General features: G+C 39.1%; 3 protein-coding genes across 3 annotated transcripts; 2 read left to right on the forward strand and 1 right to left on the reverse strand.

Moving 5' to 3' along the window:
- Window positions 1–1,649: 1,649 nt before the first annotated feature.
- naa30 (N-alpha-acetyltransferase 30, NatC catalytic subunit) lies at window positions 1,650–6,711 on the forward strand. Its single transcript, XM_087778748.1, has 4 exons — window positions 1,650–2,636; window positions 3,751–3,874; window positions 4,044–4,099; window positions 5,625–6,711. Exons 1-4 carry the CDS (start codon window positions 1,899–1,901, stop codon window positions 5,760–5,762), a joined length of 1,056 nt encoding a protein of 351 aa, XP_087634874.1. The 5' UTR covers window positions 1,650–1,898; the 3' UTR covers window positions 5,763–6,711.
- A 146-nt stretch (window positions 6,712–6,857) lies between these two features.
- armh4 (armadillo like helical domain containing 4) lies at window positions 6,858–14,536 on the reverse strand. The gene is made up of 8 exons (XM_087778746.1): window positions 14,456–14,536; window positions 13,257–13,840; window positions 11,517–11,912; window positions 11,078–11,218; window positions 10,840–11,004; window positions 10,736–10,767; window positions 9,290–9,439; window positions 6,858–9,218 (listed from the first exon to the last, which is right to left on the reverse strand). Exons 2-8 carry the CDS (start codon window positions 13,828–13,830, stop codon window positions 9,144–9,146), a joined length of 1,533 nt encoding a protein of 510 aa, XP_087634872.1. The 5' UTR covers window positions 13,831–13,840; window positions 14,456–14,536; the 3' UTR covers window positions 6,858–9,143.
- A 571-nt stretch (window positions 14,537–15,107) lies between these two features.
- On the forward strand, window positions 15,108–19,709 carry actr10 (actin related protein 10). The gene is made up of 13 exons (XM_087778824.1): window positions 15,108–15,323; window positions 16,250–16,322; window positions 16,386–16,468; window positions 16,542–16,650; window positions 16,779–16,886; window positions 17,137–17,204; window positions 17,279–17,358; window positions 17,739–17,774; window positions 18,127–18,206; window positions 18,288–18,361; window positions 18,426–18,507; window positions 18,974–19,175; window positions 19,244–19,709. Exons 1-13 carry the CDS (start codon window positions 15,247–15,249, stop codon window positions 19,420–19,422), a joined length of 1,251 nt encoding a protein of 416 aa, XP_087634950.1. The 5' UTR covers window positions 15,108–15,246; the 3' UTR covers window positions 19,423–19,709.
- The last annotated feature ends 1,387 nt before the right edge of the window (window positions 19,710–21,096 follow it).

The following is a 21,096-nucleotide window of genomic DNA, read 5'->3' on the forward strand; positions in this document are numbered from 1 at the left end:
GGTCTGCTTCTCCGCTGGTCTGTCGCCGTCGCTCTGTCGCCGTCGTGTTCGCTAATCAAAGAGTGAAGCGACGTATCTCTGGATCTACCTTCACATCCACCTGTTCCTGCCGGTGGACCGGAGAGGCTTCCGTCCTCCCTCTGCTGCCATTTTGTTAAAATATATATATAACTCATACAGTACTACATTGAATACCCAGATTTGTATATTCATGTGTTTACAACTACAAATTATACAACAATTATATCATGATTGTTTTATTCTAAAGATTATACTACCATATAAATTAAAATTACTTACTTACTATAATTTTTAACTTATTTTATAATTATGATTTTTAAGGTTAGGTCATTCAAGGTCACAAACATTTTTACTATATTACTTCACACTAAGTATTTACATGTGAAACTATGACGCAAAAATGTAAATGGACTTCAGTTGTTTTTTAAAATCAGTGAATTCCTTATGAATGAAGGGTTATTTGTTTTTATTGGCGTTTTTTCGATGGGTTATGAACTAAAGATATTTATCTGTTGAAGAAAAAGGGACACTTGAAAAGGTTCGCCGCATTTGTGAGAAAACAAAATGAGAAAAACGCAAAAAAAACGTTTCTTAGATTTAAGGTGTAAAAACTAACCTTATCGAAACCGCGATTTCCAAATATTTAAATAAAAAACGAAGTAATTTTAGTTAGAAAATTAAATAACATGTTAACGAAGGATACTAACTTGAAGACATTTTAAAGAAATACAGTTAACGATTTTATTTTATTAAAGCGTATTTCAAAAACGGTGTTACTAAAGTAATTAGAATTGATATGTTTCTGTTATTTCGTGGGTTTAAATAAATGTATTTGTTTGATAATTGTAATCGTTCTATGTCTAAACTTATCATTAAATAATTGAAAAATAAATCAATCCTGTTGTTGCAACTGTGTCCGTGACCACTAGTAGTTGAAACACGCGCCTCTATCTTATAGCGACATCTTGCGGAGTGAAGTAAAGCTGCAGTTAAATGATTGCGTTTATACGTGAGCTGTACTGTAGCGCCATCAGCTGGTAGAATTTGTATAGCGCTTTTCCAGACCAGGGTCGCAAAGTGCTTAAACAATCAAAACAATACTTAATAAAGTATATACTTTAAAGTGCAAGATACAACTTTGAAAAAACGAAACAAAATGGTTATTTCCTCCATTATTCTAGATTCAATCTTTGTTTATAACATCAATGAAAACAGGTGAAATACTAGTATGTATGGAGTAAAAAGAAAAATCTCACAACAAAGTCATTTGTATTTATATGTATTTCCGTCGACTACAGTCGTATAATCTAATTTATTAAATGTCGACAAATATTTTTCCAAGGCTGAAATAGTTAAAATAAATGTATTGTTGTTTATTTAAGTTTTTCAAAATGAAGCTAGCGATACAGTTTTTTTTATTAAAGCTAATCGACTTTCTTTGTCCCTTTGAATTTATTTTTATAAATCAATTTTAATCATAGGTTAATTTTATATTTCATGACCATTCATGGTTTTCTTTTTTTTTTTGTTCGATTGTTCACTTATTATAATTTTTTTGTCTAAGTTGCGTGGGTTGTGCTGGAATGACCCAGGCCTCTGCTTTACGGCAACCGTCGTAAAACGTCACTGTTGCGGTGTGTTGCAATGGCGTTTGCTGCGACAGCATTTAGCGGCAGCGGGGGATCGAGGAGAAAGCCAGCAGCCGCTACACCGTCGCCTCTCTCGCTCGTCTGACCTCAACCCAGTTCTCGCTCAGCTCAAGGTGCGTCCAGGGAGGTGGTGGTGGTGGTGGTGGTTCTGAAGTCCTCGCCTCTCGTGAATGAGACTGTCCGCAAACCTTCTCTCCAGCGCGAATCTCCACCTTTTAATGCGGTGGGATGGCCACAGTGCCGCCGCGGCCTAGTAGTAGCGCCTCTTCTTCCCCGGCTCAAAGTCCTCCTTTCACCGGCGCCGTGGACTCGGAGACGGCGGGGGAGGAGGACGGACACCCGGCGGGTCACGGACAGGGTTCGTCCGCCGGCAAAAACGAGGTGAAACGCTCGGCGGCGAAGAAGAAGCAGCAGCAGAAGAACATGCTAGCCCGAGCTAGCCAGGCGCCGCTGCACCTCAACACGGTAGCAGCCCGGGAGCAGCCGCAGCTCAACGGGTTGCTAGCGGGTCCGGTGGAGGACGGAGACCGACTCCAGCTCCCGGACACACGGCCTGACCCTCCGAGGTCGTCGTCCGGGGACAACCGTGAGGCGCCGCTGTGTAGAAACAATAGCGAGGAAGGCCCCCCCTGCTCCCAGAACCATAGCCTCTCGCTCCCGGTTAGCACTAGCATGAATGGGGTACCGGCTCACCCGAGGACTGGCGACGGATCAGAGAAGGATGGTCTGGATCACAGGGAGTCCGAGGAGCAGATCCCCGCCGACTGTCAGCCGCCCACGGAGGAGCTGGCCCGGCTCGACCTCGGCCCGGACGCGGACCAGAGCCACGGTATTTGTTATGTGCGCTACGAGTCGGAGCTGCAGATGCCCTGGATTATGAGACTGATCACCAAGGACTTGTCCGAGCCTTATTCCATTTACACCTACAGGTACTTCATCCACAACTGGCCGCAACTCTGCTTCCTGGTGAGTCCCCACAACATCTTAGGAGTATTTACGACCTAATACCGTGTGACAAGTCTCGTGTGTCATAGAATCGTAAAACCTATGTATTACTTGAGAGTGAGTATTCCTGACCATCTTATTTAAACTGCTGAACCTGATGAGGCCAAAGATGATGTAGAAATTAACATTTTTATTCGTGTATTTCTTTTGTATAATCACACTAGTCGCTAAATATAAGTGGTGTGTTTAAGCAAGAACCTGTCGACACCATACTATATAATGCAATACTTTATGAGCGAGAATATATTTATAGTATTGAGTAATTGACTCTAGCGTATTAAGATCGCATGACTTGATATTTTGAAACCAAAAAAATGTGCAACCATCCATTTTTAGCAGTCGACTGTATCCTCTCGTACCTAGTCTTTCGCTGGGATGTCCCAGTATTTCATCTTTCTTTTAGCTGCGGAGGACCTTAAGACTGTGGCTGGAAAATAATCAAATTGTACACATACTTTATTGTAATATAAACCATAAAATAAGTATGATTTGAAAGCACGAATATCAAGACAATATCGTGGGGGAAATGTCGCCATTACTACTACATTACATACTGACTCCTTTAAGAAACCTCTTAAGACTTTTTTATTTGTTCAGGCTTTTCCTTGATTTTCTGGAACTCCTGTTATGTTATCAGTTTTATCTTGACCTTTAAAGTATACACTTTATTTAATATTGTTTTGATTGTTTAAGCGCTTTGTGACCCTGGTCTGGAAAAGCGCTATATAAATAAAAATGACTTACTTACTTGCATATATCAATGTATTGATAACTTCTCAAACCCCTACTATTTTCTCCAGAATCATCTTTAAATTAACTGTAATTGATCAAAGCTATTTCCCCTCATCACGAGAAGAACGTTTGACTGTCATGTAGTCTCGTGCTTCCAGTTAGAAACTCCTCGTTCCTGTTTTTCTTGAGCCCTACGTTGTCAAAAGCATAGGAAGTTCCTTGACACGAGGGGTCGGAGGTCGGCTCCTAGAACCAGCCGAACAGGAGACGCGACGGGAAGATCAGAGGAACTGACGCTCGAACTGAAATGACAAACGTGTTTTTGTGTTTGTTTGTCTCTCAGGCCATGGTGGAGGAGGAGTGTGTCGGCGCCATCGTGTGCAAGCTCGACATGCACAAGAAAATGTTCAGACGTGGTTATATCGCCATGTTGGCTGTGGACTCGAAACACAGAAGGAAAAGTATCGGTGAGGAATATGTGCATCGATGAATGGTTGAAAACCATTTAACTTTTTTTTTATGTAAACCACAGATGAACACGTGTCATTAAACTAATATCAAACTGTTGAACTTGTAGATTCTCAGTGCGTCTTGAAGATATTTCTATAGTTTCATTGCTTCCTTTTCTCTCCCCAGGTACTAATCTAGTGAAGAAGGCCATCTATGCCATGGTGGAGGGCGACTGTGACGAAGTAAGAATGATTTACCATCAATACATAGACATCTGCTCAAATTGAGGTCTTTTTTTGTGTGATTGTTTAAATGTGTTTGCAAAATATCTCAAAAATAACTTTAAAGTGATCAGATAACGATGAACAGATAATTAAACTGACAAAAAAAGAATAATATATATGATATAAAGGGCACAGTAACAAATAATTATACACAAAAATGAACCCTTGTTTTCATAGTTGATTGAATGCTGGAAGGTCCTTGCCAGAGGTATGCATTGTCTCGGTGCTTTTTAAGTTGTTTGTTTTCAATTAAATGTGAACAAACAGTCTTACCACAAGATTAAGTTTAATTTTCCTGTTTACTTGGATAATTTGATGTCACAATCAGGTCGTGGCCCACAAGAAAACCATATACCAGCCATGCAAGTTTATATCGGCACCCGTCCTGTTCTCCAGAACGCGATACAGATCAGACATCATGATAAATAATCTTCAAAGTGAAGATTTTTGTGCTTCAATAGGCAAAACTAATTATGTCTTGTGGCGAAAGTGCAATTTTTAAATCTTCCTGTTCTAACAATGAACTAAAATAGCTTATTTACTTATTAAAATAAGTGAAAAAGGTATTCTATTCTCTTAAATAAACTGTACTCTGGAATTGTTCATCCCGTGACTTGGACTGAGTCGAACATTTTGGCTACTTGTGTGATCGAGTTTGACACACCAGGACTAGATGTTAAAATAAATGACTGTAATTAATGGTGTTTTTTGACCCCATTTGATGATCATTTAAATGTTTCCCCCTTAGCTTTGTTTGATGGTGGAAGCTGAGGAAAGAAACATAGTTTTGTTCCTTTATCTTAAAGGTTAAAAAATAAAGGCTCAGTGACACTTAAAGAAATAAGCCTTTGCTATGCAATACAACCAACGTGAGTCATAGCTGTCATTGAAAACCTTTTTTTGTTTGTTTGTTTGTTCAAAGTATCATTCCCTTTATGCATTATGTTAGCTTTGCATTATTTACCTTTCTGTATAAGTCACTACCTCTAGTTTACTTTTCAAACTTGAGGGTGCTGCCGTTTATATCAAAGTACTGTTGACATGCATCAAGTTCTATTTCAATTAATTAATGAAATATTGAAGTTAGTTAAGATTATTTACTTTTACTTACTGCTCAGGAATGCAATTTTAAATGTCAATGTTTATCCTTTTCAATTAAAAACTAAATTACACTTCTGTTTCTACCTTTTTATTTTAGTTTTCTTTGCCGGTTTTCTTGTGTTCAATATAATCGAACTTTAGAGGGAAAAAAAGCAGACCTTGTGTTGTCCTGTGATACTCATTCAGGAATCTTTTGATAAGAAGTTTTATCAAAAGTTTCCCTGCTGTGGGACAAATGAAGGATTATCTTATCTTTTGAAGAATGTGCCTCATGGCAGCTTTTGTCACACACACTTGAGAACAAGTCTCGAGATACAGTTGTTCTGAAGGGAATGTTTAGTTTGACTGGATTACACTGACACGCCCTTCCCTCTGCCAACAGGTCGTACTAGAGACTGAGATCACCAACAAATCAGCCCTGAAGCTCTACGAAAACTTAGGCTTTGTCCGAGACAAGCGGCTCTTCAGATACTACCTGAACGGAGTCGACGCACTGCGGCTCAAACTGTGGCTCCGCTGAGAAGACGAGACGAAGGGGGGGACGGAAGCGGGTGCCGTTTCACAGTGTACACGGCTACACAGCCTCAGATTTGCCCTGGTCATTTCACTCTAAACACACACAATCACTCAATTTCTGTCCTTGACGGTGAAGAACTGTTGGCCGACTGAAGCCCTCCAGATGTTTTACAAGCTTTTAGTGACGAAAAAGGGTAGGGGGGGGAAGCGAGGGGCGGTTGTGAGGGCAGCTCAGGTGGGAACACGGGAGTCCACATCCAACAGGAAAACAACCCACAACCATCCAGGCGACAGTCGGGCAGGACAGACGCAAAACAAACTGGGAAAGAAAATATATTTGTGGAGTTTATTTTTGTGTTTCTTTTTTAACCTTGTAATCTGGACGAGGAGCGCTCGAGTATGACTGTTTGTACAGCCTTCACGTGTTTGTTTTTTAAAGCGGGTGTCGAGCCCGCTTGTGTGCGCTCGCTCGGGCGCCGCGGGCGTGTGGAAACGAGAGGGTGAGGAAAAAAAAAAAGAAATCTGTTCTCGGACGTACGTTTTTCCCTTTCCATCGCCTGCCTCGGCCAACGGGACTGTCTCGGCATGCGTTGATTTGGTGCAAAGAGTGTGCGTTCTGATAAAAACCTATCCCTGTTTGGTGTCAGCATGTCGGTGCGGAGCGTTTGATCGAAATTCACACATTAACCCCGACTTTTGGGTCTTCCCAGCTATCCCTTTTGCCTCCTAATGAATGAGCATATCTCCTGGAGAAAAGAAAAAAAAAAAGCACTGCCAGGTTCTGCTAATTCTGGAACAAGAGAATGCCAATCCGGTCACACGGCCACTCACTCGTCTCTGTTTACTCCTTTCAACGAGACCGTAACGATTCTCTGCCCAAAACTACAGCTGTTAAAAGAATGCGTTTGACTTATGCAAATCTGTGACTAATTTAACAAAACTCTTTAAAGATTCTGTCATGGCTGGTTCATTTTGTCAACATGCATAATGACTCCGCCCTTTTAGCTCTGAACACAACCACCTTCCACTAGACTTCCTCACGGCGACGAGTACACGAACAAGTTCACTAAGAGTTGTTTAGACAGTTTTTTTTTTCATTCGATCAATCGCGACCAGCTGCTGTGCTATTTCAGCCATTATTTATTTTTTAAGACGATGCATATTGACCTGCTGGGTTTATTACTGAGTCAAATTCTAAAAACACTGCCATCAACCTGCTTGAAGCCTGAAAGGCATTTTTTTTTTTAAATCAGGTTACACAAATAATAGTCCACAACCTTGAATTTAGAAGTTTTCTTTTTCAGCAAATTGATGCTTGCGTTTGCTTGTGAACCATTTCGAAGGTGCGAGTGTTTATTTTCATACAAATGTTTCCTTTTCAATGATGACAAGATGGATGACGGGGCCTTTACAAACCTGTGTCATAGTTTGTCGTCCTTCGGAAGAATTTGTTGCTTTATCACCAAACTCTGTCCTCGTATCCAGTCACGCTCTGGGCATTAAATCCTTCCACATCGATCCAGAGACCTCTGGTCGCCACAGACTGAAGGGCTGCGTCATTTGTGGCCAGTGGTGTCATGCGTTTATCTTTTCTTTTTTTTTTTACATGCCAGTACAGTGTTTAGTTGTCCCCAAAATGTCCGAGTCTGAAGTGTTGCTTCTAACGAACCCTGTCCTCGCCCGGGAAGCCCCCCCACGATAAAAGGCAAGAAAATCTACACATCTGCAGCTCCACCGCTCCACAAAGTGCAAATCCTCCTCCACGCCACCTCTTGCTCTTTGCCGTCCCTTTTAATTTTGATCTGAAAATGTCCAAAAGCCTTTATTTAATATGGAAGAAAAAAAAAGAACACAGAAATAAATTATTTGATTTTTTTTTTCTTTTTTTAATGCTGTAAACATCTTGTCTGTTTCAAGTTGTCTGTCATTACAAACACAAGGTTGGTCGCACACAAAAGAAAGTCACACTATAGACCACACATTTGAACAATATTGCTTCCACACAAGCAGGAAATATAAATTGATTAAAACAGGTTGTGATATTACATTGGAATGTTTTGAACCACAATGGTGTGAATGACCTGAAAAAACGTTTTTTCTTTTGTGTTTTTTTCTGAAATAGATTTAAAAATGAATTCTTCAAACGCACGAGTCCTGCTGTGTCTTATATCCCTTTTCTGAACTAACAAAATGCATAAAATACTGTGCAAAGAGCTGCTCTTAAGTTTTTTTTTTGTTTGTTTTTTAATAATTGTGCTTTTAAAATAATATAAATGACATGTGTTTAAATAAAGAGCCCTTCGTTTGATGGGTTTACTGCTATTAGTCGTAATGGGCTCATTCTTTGAAACTGGTGCCATTTTCCTTTTTCACATTAAATAAAAACATCCACGTGGAACCTTTTAAATAAACCTTACATAAGATTAGCAAAAATATGTTTCAACACTGAACTTCAATCTTTAAAATGTTTTTTTTTTTTACCAAATCAAATTAATCTTTATTAACCTGTTATGAAGAAGATGATTTACAATTTTAACATTTAGTGTTTATTAATATTTAGCATCTAATCTCATAAGTTGTATACGTGGTTACATTTACATCATTATGACTGTAGCTTACTCTGCTAACCGCTAGCAAGCAAAGCTAGCAAATATACAAAAAAAAAGTGCACCAGTTTCTTAGAATTACCTATTTAATTATTAAATTATCTTATAAAAAGCTAATGATAATAAGTATAAAAAAGCAAAACATTTAAATTAAAGTTTAACTTTTATATAATACAATTAAATTAAGATTATTAGCATGCTAACGTATTTCTACGAAACAGTTTACGATTTAAAAAGAAATGAGTTGTAAATAAACATATTGTCCATTTATATTCAGATGTTGAGCATTTGCATTGAACAAACATGTTCATGTAAATTTTTATTTACTTTTGTTTTCACTAAACCACTCACTCAGCTAAGCTAGGAAAACTAGTAACTGTAAAGAAAACGGGTTTAAAAGTTGAAATCTAAAGGAGTATTATTGGTCCCAGTGAACAAGATATATTGCCATCTATTTCGATGTGCTATTGTACTGCTCCTGACAAACACGTTACTTTATGTACATTCGCGTCAGCTACATTGACTGTACACATATTTACACTTTCCTTCATCCTGACCACAGCCCTTTAGACAAACCCGAACTCTTTACCAACTTATGGTCCTCGCGCCTCGTCCCTGTCATGTGTCACGGGGACGTACACACTGACCTGTGTATATGACCAATACTGACCAATGCATCGGTCACATGAGTCAGACAAACCGCGGGTGACTGAAGATGCGGTTGTCATGGTGAGAGAAAACCTTCAACAGCATCACTATTCATAAAGAACCGGACGGCGTCAGAACTCGTCTTCGGAACTGTCGGCCAGGAGCATGGCCTGGTCCTGACCGCTCGTGCTCAGCTCACCAGGTTGCTGAGAACAAGTTAAAGTTAGTCAGTTACTTAAAAACCTTATATTTGTTTTTTTAAGAATGGAATACTGACCTCTGGTTGTCGGACCTTCCTTCGCTGGTGTTTGAAACTGTTCCGTCTCTTGCGATGAATCATCCTGACGCTATAGAGAGCGCCAACAATTAGAAGGGCCCCTGCGATGCCAATGCCTACAGGGGCCAACATACCAGACACATAACCCGCCTGCAAGGTAGAAATAATGTATTATATTGGCAACTCAAATAAGAAACACATAGCATTAAAACAGGCGTGTCAAACTCAAACAAGCAAGGGGCCAACATCTTTTATTTGTCTAAGTCTTCGGCCAAACTAAATGTATATTTACCAAACCATATTGAAAGTCTATGTATAATTTTTGACATCGATAATCTATGTTTTTTATGTATTGTATTTATCTTTTATCGTATTTTATCTCCGGCATCTTTATAGGTCATGATATTAACATGAACATAATCCACTTTGATATTTAGTAAATGCGTTGGCGGACATGAATCATTTTAACAAGTAAATATATATATATATATATATATATATATATATATATATATAAACTCTCAAAGGAATGCATATTAATTTTACAAATGTCATACATACAGTAGGTACAATGCAGTACATTTATCAAACAGTCTTGTCTGGCACCTAAAACAAAATATTTCAGTAGGTTGCCAATGTGTATTGGAAGTAATCTAGCCATACAGGGCCACGATAGAATATATTGTGATGCTGTATAGGAACAAGTATATATTTGTAGTATTCTCCGGGTACTTGATTTCTGGCGTTGCAGTTTTTACAGACCATATGACTTTTGACGAAGTCTTTATTGCTTTCATTTGTTTTGAAACGAAAATATGTCCAAACATCAGCCTTAAACGCTGCTGGAGTCGCTGTATCCTCTCGTCCTCAGTCATCGCTGGGATTTCCAGGAAATTAATTGATTCTTCAGCTGCAGAGGAATAATGACTGCTTCCATCTAATGGCCGGATGTTTAATGCAACACACAACACAAATGAACAAAAGCTTTATTTATATTTGGACGTTAATTATAAAAATATAGTTATTTTATTTGACACTTTATTGAAATATAAACCATAAAGAGCTATAATGAAAATAATAATCCCCCAAAATATATATTTAATTTATTATATATTTAAGATTATCAGTATTTTCTTGCAACCTTATTTCCTATGTAACAAAATAGGTTAGACTACACATCACTTGTTAAGCTATAAATTTGTAATAAATAATTAGTTTACAAAGAACATTTCTTGATATTTTGAATTTAGTTTAGAGCTAGCTTTATGTATTTAAATCCCTGGTTGACCATATAAAACATTGAAACTTGCTTTGGACACATCTCACAGATAAATAAATGTAAAATCATCATTATTGGTAAAGTAATTCAAAACGAATGAAGGTTTAGATTTGAAAGTAAATGGCAGGATGACATTACCTCGTAGATACAGCAGAGGTCGCCCTTACCTTCTCTCTGATCAGCTCTACCCAGCTCCGCACTAGAAGAGAACAGACGTGTCATGTCGTGTCCCTCCATGTGTGCGCGTGTGTGCGTGTGCGCGTGCACTCACTCAGCCCGTCGTTGCGTTGGACCCACACTGGAGGAGGAGGGATGATGCTGTAAGGAGGCTGCGTCAAGGATTTTCCGGGTGTTCCCGCCAAGTCCTCTTTGCTGTCCTCCTCCACAGATTCCTCCGAATTCTCCTCCTCCTCCTCCTCTTCATCATCTTCATCCTCTGTTGACAACGTCAAAACCCATCGGTGAACGTGTTCAAAATCCTGTCGCAGTGGAGTAAAAGTAAACTTCACCTTCAGAATCCACCTCATCCAGCCCCGATCTAGATCTCAGCCAGGTTGCCATGGTGACGGCGGTGGAAGCATCCTGCATGGATGAGAGCGAGGCTGAGGAAGTAGGACTGCTCTCTTGGAGGGCTGCTGTCCTCACATCGCCTGAACAGAGGAAAACATAATGATTTTTTTGGAATAAATGTATGATTTATGTTAATAAATTAGGAAAACATTTATTTAAATGTTAATATTTTGACCCTTGTGTTAGTTCAGGGTCAAGGTAGAAAAAGGAAAGATTTAAAACGAGTGAAAAAATAACAATAATCCAAACTTTTGACTTAAAAAACAGTTAATTTATGTTTTTTTTAAAGAAAATGCTACCATTATTTGAACTTTTCTTTTAATAATGATGTGATCATTTCACTAATCTTGAAAAAAAATGCAGCATCATCTCTTCCACCTTCATCGGATCCGTCCTCCAGTGGTCCTAGGTCCACTCCAGGGGGTCGCCGTGAGACGGTCGGATCCGATTGGCCGAGCGGATCCAGGAGCTCGGAGCCCGACGCCTGCCAAGGTGACGTCCAGTCTGGCATCAGCAGGGGCGTGGCGTGCGAGGGACCGTCGCTGTCTGGCTCCTCGGTGACCGGCTGCTGAAGGTCCACCTCGGAAGGATGCCAGCCGCCGTCGGTCGCCATGGCAGCAGGAGGCTGAGCACGGCGGGACGCCGAGGTGAGCGAGGTCGCCTCCTCCGGCGTGACGTCCTCGACGGGCTCGAAGATGAGAGGGAGAGCTTCTGAGGACATGGTTCCCTCGGTGGCTTCGTCTTCAGACATCAGGCCCACAGTGTCCACCGTCACTGCATCGTGTAGACAGTATTTTAACAACGTTTATCATCAAGTTGTAGAAGTTTATCAGAATATTGAATGGTTGAATTTAACATTTAAAAGATTTTTTTAATAATTGGATGAAGTAATTTACATATTAAAAGTTTGAATATTTGGGGGGGTTAACTGAATTTTAAAACATTTAATATTTTCAAAGTAATCACATTTTTTACACATAGAATCCAAATATTAAAAATATATTTTTTTCAATTTAATATGTTTTTTTTGTAGCCCTTTAAATTCAATATAAGAATGTTATTATAACAGGGTCATCAGCACTATTATACTATTATTCAAACATTGAATTAAAAAAGCTAAAAAATTGAAATTAAATTTTATTTTTTCATTTTGAGAATTAGAAAAGCAAACTATGTGTAAAAAAACATCAAAAATGTTCTATTTCTTTTTTTATTAATTAAAAAGAAAACCTCATTCAACCTTCAATATAGAAATGATTAAATTGAACTATAATATATTGCATAAAGAAATATGTATATTGATATTCTATATTCTTCCATGGAAATCAACATAAAGCTGAACCTTAACAACGACACGTCAAATTATTCCTGGTCTTGACTGTTGAATACAACTGAAGTTTAGTCACTTTATTACCGTTTAAGATACAGCTCACTACACGCGCCTTGCTTACCAGACACTTGAAATATCTTATATATTTAGTATCAATTAAAGTGATTAATTATTGTGTTGAATCACTGGGATCGGTTTTTCCTTAATCAACTATAGTCTTATTTCAACTGGTGTCTTGAGATAACTTTGTTATGATAAGACACTTTAAATAAAATTGAATTGAAATTGAATTAATAATAACGTTGGGTGGAATCATTTAAGTTATGTAGCAAAGTTATGAGGAAATACATGTCTTTGATGGACATTCTTCCAGGAGTTTGGGGGGATTTTGGTGAAGATCAATCAATCAAGCTGGAATCTAACCTGTAACAACCCTTTCCATGACTCCTAAACAAAGTATGCCTTAGTTCATTAATCGAGGGAATAACTATTTTGGAAAAAAAAGTTCTAGTCTTTAATATTTTGTGATTAGTAATGAGGATATTAAGTATTAAATACTTTTTAGATGAATTACAAATTATCTTCATGCTAGTTTTCAGATAGGATACGTCTTTATTATTCCCACAGAGGGTGGTTTTCAACAACCTCAGCAGCATAGATCATAAAAAAGAGCATGTCTTGCACAATATTTTGTATATTTCAACCTGCAGTTGGCAGGAAGCAGCAGAATAATTGCACCTTCCTCCAGCGCCTGTTAATAAATATTAAAGAGAAATATTAGAACATACCTCCACTGGGTCTAGTCTCCTCTGTCCAAAGGCTCTCCATGTCGTCCTGTCTGGGCATGGGGTCCGGCCCGACGTCCGGCTCCAGTGGGTCCGAAAGCGTGGACGTCGTGGCGGCGTCGATGTACCACGTTGACAAATGTGCCGACATGGGATCTGACGACGTGACCGGAATAGGAGCGATGGTTTTTTGACTACTCACAGAGGAGTCTGGAGGTCCAACGTTCCGGCCTCCATCTTCAGGTGGATCCGTGTTCACATCTGAGAAGACGCTCCTCTCATCCGGCCGCCCACCTGAGGGAGTCCCCACAGGTGCCTCCATCCTTCTCTCAGCATCTCCCTCCGACTCTCCGCCGCCTACGCTCGACCCAGATCTCCCGCCGAAGCTGGCCCCGTTTCCAGCCTGCGTCACCACCTCCATCCCCGGCGTCCCCGGCTCTTCGTCCGGACCCGCATCCGTGACCTCAGGTGGGCCGGAGGATGGCTCCGGGCGAGACGCCGGGTTGCCAAAGACGCACAGACACGTGCCGGCCAAGAGGAGGAGGAGGCCACGGAGAAGACCCGACATCATCATCATCTCTTAACTCCTGGTGAGACACAGGTTGCAGATCTTACAAGTGTGGACATGGTGGAAAAAAAAAACTTCTGCTCCGTCTGCACTTTACACGAGCGTCAGATCAACAAGAGCTCACAGTGTTGGCTGTGATCAGCAGAGAGAACAGGATTAAGTGCTTTGATGTCGCAGTCAGAACCATCTTCAATGCCCCTTTACTAATTCACAATTCGGATTCCTTTTCATCTCCAAACAGACGCTGGGCAGTCTGGCAGAAATCCTTGAGCACCCCCCCTCCCCAACACACACACACACACACACACACACTATAAATAGACCACCAGGTTCTCTCTGCTGAGATGAATGTTAGAAAAAAAAACGGTGTCACATTTGTTGCTTTTAAAGGCTGCAACAATCACAGCTGAATCATGTTACCAGGGTAACAAGCGTGTGTGTGTGTGTTGTTATATAGTATCACTTTTGCTGCAGTCACAAGGCAACACAATCGCTCGAGATTGTCACTGTGTTAACAATTAATAATTTCTCCTTTTTTTTTCCTTTCTATTCGGAGTCATTCGTGCAGGATGTTTAGTCGCAGTTCGAATAGAAAAAAAAAGTCGCATCGTGGCGCAAATGGAACCGCATTTACCTTGCAGACTTCATGACGAGTTGCCCGGAGGATTGCAGGACTGGGGTTTGGAGGATGCACTTATTTTGCCACATGCACGAGCAGAAACTGTGCTGTTGTATGTGGACCAGAAGAGGAGGATGGAGAGAGAGAGAGAGAGAGAGAGAGAGAGAGAGGATGAAGAGGCGTGTTGTTTGCAACGTCACCGACTCAAAGTCTGTTTCTACGCAGACGTCTGAAGTGCTTCCATCAAACAAGCGTCCACTGAGATGCCTTTTAATATATATATAATATGTTTTTTAATATTTTCAAGATTACTTGATCAAACCTATATATATATATATATATATATATATATATATATATATAAATATATGATAATATATATAAAAAATATATAATTACGCTGTTACTTAACCATTATATTATTCGATTACAATTGTATGTTATTATAATGTTATTATAAATATATTATAAATATAACACACGTGGTTTGTCGCTTATCGTAACTGGATTCAAGTTAACGTATTGACAGATTTTTTAATAGTTGTACTTTTTTGCCTTATAGCCTTATGTTTTTATAAATGCGTATCATTCACATTTTATAGCATTTTATCTTAAAAGTATATATTTTTGTATTTTATTTTTGACAGCTTCCTATGACGTCACGAGCAGGCTAGCAGCTACACCCAGCCGGCAGCGAGAAAAAAAAGAAACAAACGACATCCTTTTTTTTTGTTCGTATACAACATGCCAATAGATAACACACAGTAATCGGTAACGACCGTACATTCCCAAGGAATTGTTAAAAAATGCCATTATTTGAAGGTTTGGGGAGTTTAGCCGAGAAGACTGCCGTCGTCATCGACCTGGGAGCAGCGTACACAAAGTGAGTAGCAACGTTAGCCTAACAGTTAGCAAAACATTTGGTTTAAATGCTCCGCGTTTGAAGCTGCAGACGATTATTTATTTATTTATTTACAGCATTGGCACGTCTTCAAGTGTAAAAGGTTGCTTTAACATTCAGCAGGCTGGTTTTGTTTGTCACGGAGTTGCAGGAATTCTGACAAGTTAATGCTAAGCTAACGTTAGCTGATGCTTCTTTAAATTAAGCAACATCATGTTTTTAAACAACGTGTTGCTTTAATATAGGGTTGTGAATACTTTTTTTTTAACTTAATGGCAACGCAAATTCATTGTTTAAATGCTGATTCTAGGTTTCATATTTTAAAATGTTCATGCCTGCAAGCAAAGTGAAGTCACATGTAGCTTGAACAGATTTTTTTTTCAGCAAAGTTGAATAAACAAGTCTTTCTTCTCTTGTGATGACATACCAGATGTGTTGTGCATGCGATAAAAGTTCTGGGCTCAATGATTGATTTGGTCAAAATATGTTTATTATCTCATGCTGTTTTCAACATATTTGTCAGTCCATGTTACTTTTGTGACTTTTTCTTGAACAGACACATAGAAGTTAAGTAAGTAAGTAAATATTTATAGAGTGTTTTTCCAGAACAGGGTCACCAAGGGACTTAAATCACAACAAAACTCAATAAAATATATACTTAAAAGATCAATAAAACACAGAGAACAACACAGGAGTCTCAGAAAATCAAGGAATAGCTTGCACGAATAAAAATGTCTTAAGATGTTTCTCTTGTTTCATCAAGTTAAAGCACCTTAATAGATGTGCATCAGCACCTTGTCCATCAGGAACAGCTTTTTGTCAAATCTTGTCTCTATCAGTTATATTGTGCCACCTTCATTGTGTTTTCGCAAATGTATTTTATTCCTCTATTTCATCTCCCTTCGTAGATGTGGCTTTGCAGGGGAAACGGGGCCCAGGTTCATCATTCCGAGCGAGATCAAGAAACCAGGAGAGCAACAGGTGGCGTTGCTTTTGATAAAACCTATGTGAAGCATCGTGACTTAAGGTAATGTCTAATTTCAGGTGACCAAAGTCGTTCAGTACAACATCAACACAGAAGAACTGTACGTCATCCTAAAAGAGTTTATCCACATACTCTACTTCAGGTGAGAAGAGAAATGAAATTTATCACGTGATTTTAATATGTAATCAAACTTATTTTTATGATTAAACGTTTAGACATCTGCTGGTGAACCCTCGCGACAGAAGAGTGGTCATTATCGAGTCCATCCTATGCCCGTCTCACTTCAGAGAGACGCTTACCAAGGTTTTCTTCAAACAGTTTGAGGTAAAAAAAAAAAGAAAAAGCTTTTTAATGTTACTTTACAAATGGAATTTACTTACTTGTTTAAATTAAATATTTGATAAATCTCCCTCCAGAATTTCCTTTAAGGATGTATTGTGTGCTGTGTTCAGGTTCCTTCGGTCTTGTTTGCACCAAGTCATCTCATGTCCATTATGACCTTGGGGATCAACTCGGCACTGGTGATGGACTGTGGACACACAGAGACTCTAGTTCTTCCTGTATCCTTTTTCCTGGTCGTCTGGACTCTTTTACACAGTCACGTGTTGCACAATGTGACTATTGTTTTTTGGTTTTCTTTTCTTAATCAGGAAGTGGGCAGCAACATATGTCTTCTAGTCCAGCAGGAGGACTAGAGGGCGGAGACGCTGGATGTGCTCAATGTTTTTCTTCTTTAAAAATGTGGTCTTGTCTTTTCATAATCATAACAAAAGTTTATACAGATATTTTGTTCCCTAACTAACATCCCAGATTTATGAGTGTACTCCTATCCTGCCAGCGTGGGAGGCTTTGCCTTTGGGTGGAAAAGCAATTCATAAGTAAGAAAAAGGAGAGAAAAATACCCACAGTATTATTCTTTATGTGTATAAATGTGTTTATCATTTTCCCACAGAGAACTGGACGCTCTCCTGGTGGAGCAGTGTACAGTGGATACTGATACAGTAACTGGGCAGAGTGTTACTGCTGGCATTGGTAATTACTCTGTTTATTAAAAGTGCACTTGAAGGGTTTCATAGCTCATGCCTGAGGCTTTTGCAAAAGCTCACACCAGGAAACCCCCGGAGAAAAAATCTCCATAAATGAAAAAGGTCTTTGACTTATTGTGTTTACTCTCCACTAAAATAACAAATGTTATACTGAATATATGACGCTCAAAAAATGGTTATTTATTCATGCGACTTCTTTTCCATTTCAAGGCTTCAATGTAAGGTTATTGCAGTTGTTGTTTTTTTGCAAACTTTCCTCCCTCCATTATGGTTAACTAGTTCTCTGTAACTTTTTATTTATTTATCTGTAATAAATGGCAACCAGGTGACTACGATGATTTCACAGCTGATGTTCTGATCCCACAGGAACCATTCCAGAGGAGACTGTAGAAGACATCAAAGGTAATGTGACCTTTTGTTATTTCAAAAATTTAAATGGACAAATATAATGCACTTAACTGGACACTTTTTTGTCCCAGGTTAGTTACACAAAGTGCTTTAAAGGTGTCAGATTAAGACAGCTTAGCATGTATGTTAATGGTATTGAAATTAAATAATATTCAAATATAATTATTCAAGTCCTTTTTGTGGCTTTTAAAATGAATTGACATAAAATAATTGATTCATTTGTTTAAAGAAATCAACTCGGTCATCTGAAAATAAATAAAAAACTGTAAATTGAGAACATAGATCCTGATCACTCAAACACCTTAAAACCACAGCGACATCAATGTACTTCTGGCTTTCGTTGCAGTCAGAACTTGCTTCGTCAGCGACCTGCAAAGAGGCCTGAAGATCCAGGAAGCTAAATTCAACCTGGACGGTACAGCTGAGGTGATTGAACCCCACTCTTGAATTCCATCATGTTGTACCTTGTTATTCCAACGTCTCAACGTTTGTGTTTCTCTTCTAAAGCGTCCAGCTCCTCCTCCAGATGTTGCTTATCCTCTGGATGGACAAAAGATTCTACACATCAAAGGATCGATCCGGTAGATGATCGTGTGAAGACCCCTCGTCTCCTCATGTGACTCATCCGTCCTGTTTGTCTTGCAGAGATTCTCTGATGGAGATACTGTTTGAACAAGACAACGAGGAGAAGAGTGTGGCTTCTCTCATCCTAGACTCTCTTGTCAAGGTACTTTGAATATGGTTTGTTTTGTCTGAGATTTGTCCTTTTTTTAATATGACATGTCGATACATTTTTACTTATTATTTACTTAAATTTTTAGGTACTTGAGTAGTAGTTTGAACAGTCATGTTTCTACGTTTCTTCTCTTTCCTCAATGTTTGCCTTTCGACTTTCAGGTGTGGTGTAGACTATCCTCTTCATCAGAGTAATTTTATCTGTTCAAGACGAAGCATTAATAGAAGAGTTATAACATGGTTGCCATGGTGACAGCTAGTCGGTGTTTGATTTGAAGCGAGCCATGGAGGCTATAATTATTGATATTAATCTCTCTGACTTTCAGGATGATGCGCCTCATCTTGAAACTTGCTTATCTTTCCTTTCGTTTTTTTTAAGCTGCTGCACAAAGAAATGAGAACTATATGAAACAGATTTTTTTTCTAAATCACTTGGTTTAAAAATGTGTTTCCTTCAGTGCCCCATTGACACCCGCAAAGTCCTCTCTGAGAACCTGGTGGTCATCGGTGGGACGGCCATGTTGCCAGGCTTCCTGCACCGACTTCTGGCGGAAATACGACTTCTGGTGGAGAAACCGAAGTACAGCAACATCCTGGCCAGCAAAAACTTCCGTATACACGCGCCACCGGCGAAGCCCAACTGCACCGCCTGGCTCGGAGGTCAGGATCATGAACCCTCACCCTTGTTTTCTTTAAGATTCTTAAGGTTCTTTCCCGTGTTTTTCCAGGTGCAATCTTTGGAGCACCTCAAGACATCCTGGCCAGCAGGTCCGTTTCCAGGGACTACTACAACCAGAACGGGCGTATCCCAGACTGGTGCTGCCTGACCTCGCCCGCGACGGATTCTATGTACGATGCCGGCAAAAATCCACCTCTGATGAAGCGAGCGTTCTCCACAGAAAAGTAGATTTTATGTTGTATTCAAGCACTAGACGCCGCGAGCTAGATGAATATAAGTGTTGTGCACTAACTATTGACAGATTCCGTGCATGCTTATTGTCCAACATTTGATGGCGTGTTGCATAAAAGTGAGGCAGTGCTAGGGATGGACTCCAAGTTTATTTATTTGTGCTGTATTTTACACTTGTAACCATCATGAGAACCTTGACCTCTTCACAACAATTACGTTTTGTGTGTATTAAACACTTCATCTATACAATGTTAAATATCACAACAAATAAATACTCAACAAAGTATTCATTTCTGATCTTTTTTTTCAAGTTTGTCGTTATTTCTAAAATATCGCTTTAGATTTCGCCTTTTAGAACATGTTTTTAATGACCACTAGGTGGTGCTCAAACACAATCAATGTCCCTTATCTAAATGTATAGACTATAATTTAGGCTCTTACATCTTTTACGTCACTGTATGCACGAGTGGTTTTGAACAGAATATGTAACTATGATGTCAACCCAGTTGATGAAATACTTCCTTTAGATGTTTGTGTCATAAAATATAATGAACTTCATTTTGAAATTAATTATTTCCTCTATTGCTATTGTAAAAAAAAAAGATGTTTTTTTGTTCCACTGTGCGTTAAAGTGAGTAATTCGTCTGGTGTTCTACATTCATTATTCATCCATTTTCTACCACTTCTCTTATAATTGGACCACTTGGGGTTTATCTTGGCTGCTTTAGGCGAGAGGCGAGGACACCCCGGTGTATTCACATCAACGTAAACAACCTTATGTAAATGTAGGCTCGTTATAATGTTTAAACTGTCTTTATTTCATTATCCGGGTTTTTTAATGTTCCATTTATTTCCTTCTGTTTGTTTAGCTGTTTAATTTGTAACTAATGTGAAAGTCCAACTCTACTAGCGGAGTCCATTATGGCGTAATAATGGCTTCACTCTTGCCCTGCTTTGTTTATACGATGAGTCCCCTGGAGGTGGATTCTGGGATTGATGATGTGCGGGTAACAACCTTGATGATTTACCAATCACAGCAGAGTGGGTGTGGTTGTGGTTAACGAGATTTTATCTCCAGAAAACCATGCGTTTTCAATGGGTTTAATGTAATTTTCTAATGTAAATATTTAAATGAAAAGAGAATTTGTACAAACAGACACATACTGTAGAGGTCGAATGTCTATTTAAGAGTCACTTAAATCAACACATTAGTTGACCTTTAACCTTGGGTGTCTGAATTTCCATCTGGATCCACAAACTTTTGAAGTATTTTTCAAACTTGAAGGTTCTTTTTTCAGTTATTGTGTGCTAGAAGTTCTAGAAAGCTACTTCTATCTGTTATTTAAATATAATTTTATATTGTAGAAAATGTATACAATTATTTAGCTAAATCAAACTTAAGAGTAAGTATTGGACTGAAATCACGTTTTGGGTCAAAGGTCATCACTTTTGTATTTATCTTTGATGGAAAACTTGACTGAAGCCACAAAAAAACAAACTCTCCTCCCGAGCCTCTAAGGATACACGGATTGATCACACACTAGCATCCATCCTTGTTATCTCCTCCGCGGAGGCCATTCTTCACACCCGTCCATCCAATTATCTCATGAATCACGCCCGCCGCGGCCATACATCAAGACGCATGCGTGTCTCCTGCCGCCGCTCGTACAA

This window comes from Callionymus lyra, chromosome 17 (assembly GCF_982586985.1).
Source record: "Callionymus lyra chromosome 17, fCalLyr1.hap1.1, whole genome shotgun sequence".
NCBI lineage: Eukaryota > Metazoa > Chordata > Actinopteri > Syngnathiformes > Callionymidae > Callionymus > Callionymus lyra.